Source organism: Triticum dicoccoides, unplaced genomic scaffold, assembly GCF_002162155.2.
Source record: "Triticum dicoccoides isolate Atlit2015 ecotype Zavitan unplaced genomic scaffold, WEW_v2.0 scaffold122574, whole genome shotgun sequence".
NCBI classification, from domain to species: Eukaryota; Viridiplantae; Streptophyta; class Magnoliopsida; order Poales; family Poaceae; genus Triticum; species Triticum dicoccoides.
Window position 1 is genome coordinate 420 of NW_021185707.1, and position 7,635 is coordinate 8,054.

A 7,635-nucleotide genomic window follows, 5' to 3' on the forward strand; every position below is an offset into this window, starting at 1 on the left:
AATCAATTTTTTAAATGACTGAAATCTATTATTGAAACGAGTGAAATGTGTTACATATACTATTGAAACAAGTGAAATGAGTGAATAATGTTATCAAAACAAGTGAAATGAGTGAAATCTGCTTTTGAAAAGAGTGAAATATGTTATTGAAACGAGTGAAATGTGTTACTAAAAAATTTAAACTAGCCAAAATATATCCAAAAATGATCTTGGTCTAAAGGTCCTTTTGTCAGGAGTTCAAATATATAAAAAGTTTTGAAATCAAAATATTAGTTTAAAAGATGTAAATGATTTAAGTTAGGAAAGGTGAAATAAAAAGGATAGATTTGTTTGGGGGAGAGAGGAGAGAAGAGAGATGCACATGCCGATATGACACCATGTGTACCAGCTGATGTGATGTGCATGGCGATGTATGGTGGAGACTTGGATTGTGCGTGCAATGAGTTAGACAAAGTCCAGGTCCGTCTGAAGGAGGCACCCGGTGCAACATCCCTTTTGGCAGTGCATCAATTTAGTAATTATTTTTTTAAAATAAGTACGTAATAAATTGCTACCAAATTTATGGTTACTTTAGGAAAATCAAAGAAATGTGCTGATGGTATAGATACATAACATGGCCCAGAAAAAAACCAAAGGTACCCGATGTAATACCCCCCTTAGCATTGCGTCAGTTTGGAAACTTTTTGTTAAAAAGAGTACTCCCCTGTCCTATAATACGAGACATTCTTACATCCAAAATACTCACATGTTAAATGTAATAGCGTTTTATATTATAAGATAGAGGGAGTAGTTAATTGCATACTACTGGCATGATTAGTTTGGGAAAATGAAAGAAACATGCAAATTGTAAGGCATTTGGACGACGAGATCTGTGGGAGGTTGTCTTTTTGGAAAACAATACATAAAAAATCATGTTTTAAATTTTCAAAAGAATTCTCAAAAATCATACGCAGTCATATGGATGTATTCTACATGTGTAAAGTTTGACGACAAAATACAATATGATGAGAGCTACACAAAAAACACAAGTTCATGAACTCTTAATAAGGAACAATGAACTCTTAATAAGGAACAATGCGTATACGGTTCACTATTTTCAAAATTATGATTGTTTCTTTTTTGTGTATCTCTCACCATAATGTATATCATCTTTAAAAAAGCGTTGCAGAGGCCGGTATTCAGGTCGCTCGCTCGAGATCGCAGGCTTAATTGCGGAGTAGTTGTGGAGTCCTAGCTCGTAGGGTCAGAAGAATTGAATACGAACAGAACAGAGGATGAACCATCCCTGTCTGACGAAAAAAATGAATACGAACAGGACTAGCAGCTGCTTCAGTATCCAGCCTCTTTCAGAGTAAAATATGAGCACCAAAAATGCACACAAGAACAAAGCAATTTGTTTGTTCGATATATGCTTTCTCACCGAGACCAAGAGCGACCCATTGAGCCTGGCCGTCAGCGTCAGCTGAAAACTACTCCCTCCGTTCCAAAATAGATGACCCAACTTTATACTAACTTAGTATAAAGTTGAGTCATCTATTTTGAAAGAGGGAGTAGTCTCTAATACCAGCAGCTTGGAGCACTGCAATTTAGCCGATGCTAATCCTCTGTTCTAGCTGAGACTAACAGCACAGATTCGTAGCGCTATAACAGAAACTGCCCTTATCACGCAAATGGAAGCCCTCGCAACAATTTGTAGTAGATAAACAGGTGGTGGACATGTATCTGCAGCCTCTGCTGCTGATAGATTGACTGTTTTCGCAAATACAAGCTATTCCAGTTTACTCGGAACATCCCACGAGCACATAAAATTCTTCGGACCGACAAAAAAAGAAAAGCCAAAACTTATGTCAAGTCTGACTTACATATGCCTATAGCAACAGACAAATCAATACAATCAAAAATGGTATTACATGGTACACATGAGGACAGGTTGCTAACTACGGGGAATGTCGAGCGCGGTGGAGTCATTGAGCACCTTGCGGGCGCGCCAGTAGATAGCATTTGATGTTTCTGATGTTCCCGCCTGTTTACATAATACAAATGTCTCAACCAGTAAGCAATTGATTTTGATGCAGGTAAACGAGGAAAAGAGTCTAATTGCCAATATGTAACCATACCGTCAACTCCATATTGTAGTACTTCCTCCATAGTTCCCTTTCTTGTGGATAGAGGCTGATTGCTGAATCATAGAGCTTGCGCGCGTTTACAAGGCCATCATTGTTTCCGATTGATGCAAGGCTAGCTTCCAGCTCTATGCAGAACTGGAAGAACTTAAGACTGGGGCGCGGTAAAGCCAAAAATCTGCATGGACACGTGAGTGTCAGAAACATGCCCCCTCAATGTCACATACAACCCACTAACCGATCTTAGGTCTCCCAACAACGAAATATCGACTAAACTCGTCTCTGTTAGACCTTCAATGCATGAGTTCATTGTAATGAAAGGGGACAATGAAGACTGATAATATATCTGAACTAAGTACAAGAAATATTTCTGAAGGAACCTCTCTGCGCTTATGACTATATAAAACCGTTAATTCATAGCATGTTAGGCTCAATGTCAAAACACTGAGAAATTGCTAGAAATGCTCTGCTCATTTTACTCATGTAAATGAGCAAGGCAACTCAACATCAGCATTGCAAATGGTATCACTGAAGGACCATTAATTTCATACCTCTTATACATTTTCCTAGCTTGCTTAATACCATCTTTCTGCAAAACCCATCCGACAAAAGCTGAAGAGACGGAAGCTCCACAATCACTCCCACCAGCTGAACTTAATGATAGCGTTGCACATTTCACCAGCTTTTCGAAATATATCTTTTCATGAGAAAACAATTTCATCGCCTGCAATGCAATTACAAGCAATTTCATCACATTTACAGACAAGTAGTCCAATCAGTATAACAATATGTAAGATATTGACATAGAAAGTAAAACGCATATCAACGAGACAAATGAAATAGAAGACAAAGAGCATATGCCATACTAAAGTTGATATAAAAGTAATAAATCCATAACCATAATCACACATCCACACTAGAACAGAGGAGCAAAAGTTAATTTTTTTGGTAGGATAGGTCCAGAGACAACGGAATAAATTTCTGGAAACTAGAGAGCCATGATCATTAGGAAAGCACAAGATAAGGCTAGACATACCGTATGCCAGAGTCCCTCAGCCTTGGCTATGGATAACTTCGGAAGTACAATATTAAATAAATCAAACAGAGAACTTAGATTCTCCTCACTAAAGGAAGCACTGCCGGTAGCAGTAGCAAGTGACTTTATCTCTATAGAAGCTCTCAAGTTCCACAGATTTGCAGCCTGTGAAAGAGGACCACTGCAGAGCTTTTCTGCAAGATTCTTAGCTTCCTCCAATCTTTCAGGTGCTTCCTCTGATCTTCCAAGTTTCAAACAAAGTGAGACATACTGGCAGGCAAGATCCTCGGAGAGACATCCACACGATTCAGCATTTTCAAAAACTTTCAGTATAGCTGAAGTGAATTCTGAAGCATCAAAATCAGCATCATGGAATAATGAGATGGAGTCCTCTCTGTCGGAGAATACAACACCCAACCAGAAGTTTGCATACAGGGAGTACATTTTGGAAGTAGGCAACTTTCTGACAGCTTCATCATACACCTAGAATCAAAGACACGTATTAAGAACATTCAAAATATTGTGTTCAATGAGCAATCAGTGACACTGATATATTGGGAAAAAATACTGTGAGATGGTGTATCAAAATCAGCGCTGTTTGTGCTGAGTTTAAGGTGCTACCAGCTATAGGGTAAGCAATCTACTGTATGGACAAGTCCAGCTGAAATATCAAATTTTGAGCAACACTTTTTATGACAAGCATATAGTGATACTACTTACCATGAACATCAACTTAGCACTAATCAAGTCATGGGCAAAACTACCATCCAGAAAGCATTTCATTACAGGAACAGATGACCAAGGCACATTAATCAACAAGTATGTGCCTTTTTCATCCGAAGGAATTCAAAAAGATTTACTTGCATTGATAATTTGTGATGGAGAATAAGTAATAAAGTGACGGCACAATTTTTCACCTGAATTGATTTGTTAAGCTTATCCAATACAGCTTCCTTTCTATTCAAAGTACTGGAATTAGTGGAGTCACTAAGCTGAAGCCTAGCGAGCCAATCCCAGTAGTCCTCATTATGAGAGAAATCTTTCTTCAGGTCATCCATGACCTCTAACCTCAGCTCTTCAGAATGTGCCAGCTCAACACTATTTAATATATCCAAAATTTTCTTCCTCAAGGTTAAGCTTGACGGAAGAGCTTCCATAGCACCATGATAAATTGTTCGGATGATTAACACTCCTTGCTGCCAAAATAGATCTTCCTTGTCCTCCAAAGCAACATCCTCCAAGCCAGACTCCTTGGGACTGTCACCTTGTTCATCAAGTGACATGAACAATTCTTTGTTCTCCTCTTTCCATTGACCCGAATCATCACTACTTTTTTGCAGTGTCTTCACATCCTCCCCAAGAGCTACCTTTCGAGCCTTAAGCTTGTTAAGGTAGGTAAGCTCCATACGAAGATATTCAATCCACATATCTTCAGATTCTGGACAAGATCTGAGACCACTCTGCATAAGTGCACGTGCTGCAGCAACATTCAAGTTCTGATCAAATTCCCACGCTGCTGCATACATCCAAAGCCCAGGAACGTTGGGATGGTAACGAATGGCTTGCGCCATAACCTGCAAATAAAACAACAAACATGAGAATACTAACATTAATACTAAGTCAGTCCCGCATTTAACAGTTTTATATCTTGCGCTGGACAAATTCACTTACCTTATCAACAGTCACCAACCCAAAATGCAACTATAAGCAGGTACAAAAGAACAAGAAAATCTCCTAACCTTTATGGTTTTGATAGACTCTAACCTAAATCTTATTGTAGATTCCACACTCAACAAACGACTGGCATATAAAGAACATGAAAACCACAGCCTTTTGTCAATTAATGGCGCAAAATACACATCACATTTCTTAATCAAATACATACCCCTACATGGTGACCTCATAGCACCAAAAAACTTCTTATAAGATTACATGATAATCCGAAATGAAACACGCCACAATCATTTCCACTACAGCTTTCTTGTCTTATCCCTCCAGAAATCCTCAAACTGATGCGGCAATACCTAATAGGTGATTATTGACCAAATCTGGATCCATGAACAATTGCTGCACCTATCAATGTGAAGTATTCATCCCATTACTACCACATCTATCCCTGTATTCGCCCCAGCAACCACCGCCAAGATAGCTGCCAGCACTACCACTGCCCCATGGTCCACCTCCATAATCCATAGCTAGTGGTACAGGGGTTTAACTTTTGGCTCAAGATATCCCTACGCCTATTCTACGAAAACCTTCACCCAAATTCAACTTTCTCAAAAACTTCTTGAAAATATGCACATTACTGCTGAGATTCGGAACCCCAGATGGCACCCTTGTAACCCCACCTTGTTTGGGAGGCAAATCAGGGTACTCATCATTAACCAAGAAACAATTATTGGGCAGCAACAACTGTTTACCAGCTTGTAGAGGGCAAACTTTCAGCATATGCCACAGTTGAATTCCCAGTCTAATGTATAGCAATTGGACGCATAAGGCAATTTACCTGGCATAAATATTCACCCAAAATTGCAACCCGCATCCTACTTGGCACTAAATTTCTAAGCTCACCAATCCAGAGTGCTCAGAAGGCCATCTCAACTTTCCGAAGTTTCCAAGCATAAACAATGTTTGTGCCCTCCCAAAATCACATAGTTTCAAGCATGGAAAAAATAGCAGGCTGTAGCACCTGTATAGCATTTTAGACGAGCTCCCGCTACGGCGATGCGGTTTCTACTGCTACTGCAGCTGCGCCCACTGAAGCACCTCTAACCTCTGCTAAATACCATAGCAGTTAGAGGAGCTTAGCGCCGCTATTCCAAATTTGCCAGTCAGAGTGCTAGAGAAGAAGCCCGCGTCAGTTTCCATCATGCAGCAGCCCAAAACCCAGTCCATAAACCAGCACCAATGATTAGAAAGCCTAGACTAGCCATTCTCCTCTCTTCTCCACCCAAAAGACTGCAGAGTCTGAGGCGACTGCATACTGCGGCTGCTTCAGTGAACACCATATTTATGGGTTTACGAATTTACATCTCTATAAATATACTTAGCTCCCTGGTAGTCTGGTGCATCGTGGATGGATTAGACAAGTGGGTCCCAGTAAGAGTGTGTTTGTTGTTTTTAGCAGCTTAGATCAAGATATTGGGAAGGCTTTTGGTAGGCTGCATCCCTCAAACAGGTCCACGTGGTGCAAAAAAAACACGTTCGATACCATACACGGGGCCTGGCTCGCACGCTCACAAACGTTAAAGCAGCCCAGAACCTGGCTCGCTAGGAACGCTCGAATCAACCGTTTCCAGCGAGCTAGGCTGAGTCGAGCGCAAAAGGGGACACGGCATACATTGCGGTGCAGGGAGGAATAGGCGCGGAGCTGGCGGAAGACCAAAAGCTGCCGACGCGGGATGGCACGAAATCTAGCATCAACCCCTCCTCCCCCACACACATTTACTCGCTCACCTCTAGCGCTAGGGAAAACCCAACCTCAGTTCTTGGCACCAGCGGCAGCGGCGGCGAATCAGATCAGCGGAAGTGATGGCGAAGGCGGTGACTTCAATCTTCGGCAGCAGGACCTTCTTCTCCCTGTCGTCTTCGACTCCGTCTCGTCCTCCTCGTTTCATCTAAATGTGCTGAAATTCCTCATTTCCAGACCATATATGACATGTTTTTTCTACAATCCACTGGATAGTTTAGATTCCCCTAGCCTGCTATAGCTATTATAGCTTCAGGGGAAGGCCGCCGTTAAACTATTTAGCACGCTACTTAAAAACCTTGAACTTTTCAAGTCAAGAACAAGAGCAACTCAGCAGCGATGAAAATCAAGCATTACGAACCTCAATCATAACCCCTCACTGTATGTGCCCACGCTGCAGCCCTAAATATTACAATTTCCCACAGATTAGTTGCTGCACGAAGAGCTCTACATAGAAAAGCTGACAACTTTGATCCTCCTCGACACAACTACCATTTGATGCCGTATTGTGGACAGGTAAGTATTTGATGCCTACCTGCTTCATCCGGCCGTGGCCCTTCTGGCGGCAGAACTCGAGGTAGCGGAACCAGAGGTCGAGGTCGCCCTTGAACCTGACGGTGGCCATCCTGTAGACGTCCAGGACGCTGAGGACTCCGGCGAAGTCGGAGATGGACTTGGCCCACTTCTTCTTCCTCTTCTTCCTCTTTTTGCCATCCTCGTTCGTGTCGTTATCCTCGTCGGAGTGGGTAGGGTTAGGCGTGGCGCGTATGATGGCGCGCTTGCGCAGGTCCCGGAGCGCGTCGACGCGGAGCAGGTAGGCGATGTAGTCGAGGAAGTCGGCCTTGCGCGGGGAGTGACGGCGGAGGCGGAACTCGAAGTCGCGGCGGCGGCGCACGACCTCGGCGAGCTCGGCGCGGGTGAAGAGGCCCCGGCGCTCGAGGTCGTCGAGCTCATCGGACATCCGCTCGAGGCGGTACTGCACCGTGTCCGCCATCTCGGCGCCGGCG

At 42.6% G+C, this 7,635-nt stretch overlaps 1 protein-coding gene across 1 annotated transcript; it reads right to left on the reverse strand.

The window, feature by feature from the left end:
• Positions 1-1,673: 1,673 nt before the first annotated feature.
• On the reverse strand, positions 1,674-7,629 carry LOC119343314 (U3 small nucleolar RNA-associated protein 6 homolog). The gene is made up of 6 exons (XM_037614340.1): positions 7,164-7,629; positions 4,077-4,733; positions 3,160-3,642; positions 2,675-2,847; positions 2,118-2,301; positions 1,674-2,023 (listed from the first exon to the last, which is right to left on the reverse strand). The coding sequence occupies exons 1-6, from the start codon at positions 7,620-7,622 to the stop codon at positions 1,934-1,936; spliced, it is 2,046 nt and encodes a 681-aa protein (XP_037470237.1). The 5' UTR covers positions 7,623-7,629; the 3' UTR covers positions 1,674-1,933.
• Between the last annotated feature and the right edge of the window lie 6 nt (positions 7,630-7,635).

Excerpts from the sequence above, each read along its gene's own strand:
- LOC119343314 (XM_037614340.1), bottom strand. The coding sequence starts at position 7,622 with ATGGCGGACACGGTGCAGTACCGCCTCGAGCGGATGTCCGATGAGCTC. Across the intron at positions 4,734-7,163 it reads GCCACGGCCGGATGAAGCAG|GTTATGGCGCAAGCCATTCG; the intron begins GTAGGCATCAAA and ends TTTTATTTGCAG. Across the intron at positions 2,302-2,674 it reads GCTAGGAAAATGTATAAGAG|ATTTTTGGCTTTACCGCGCC; the intron begins GTATGAAATTAA and ends GTGTCCATGCAG.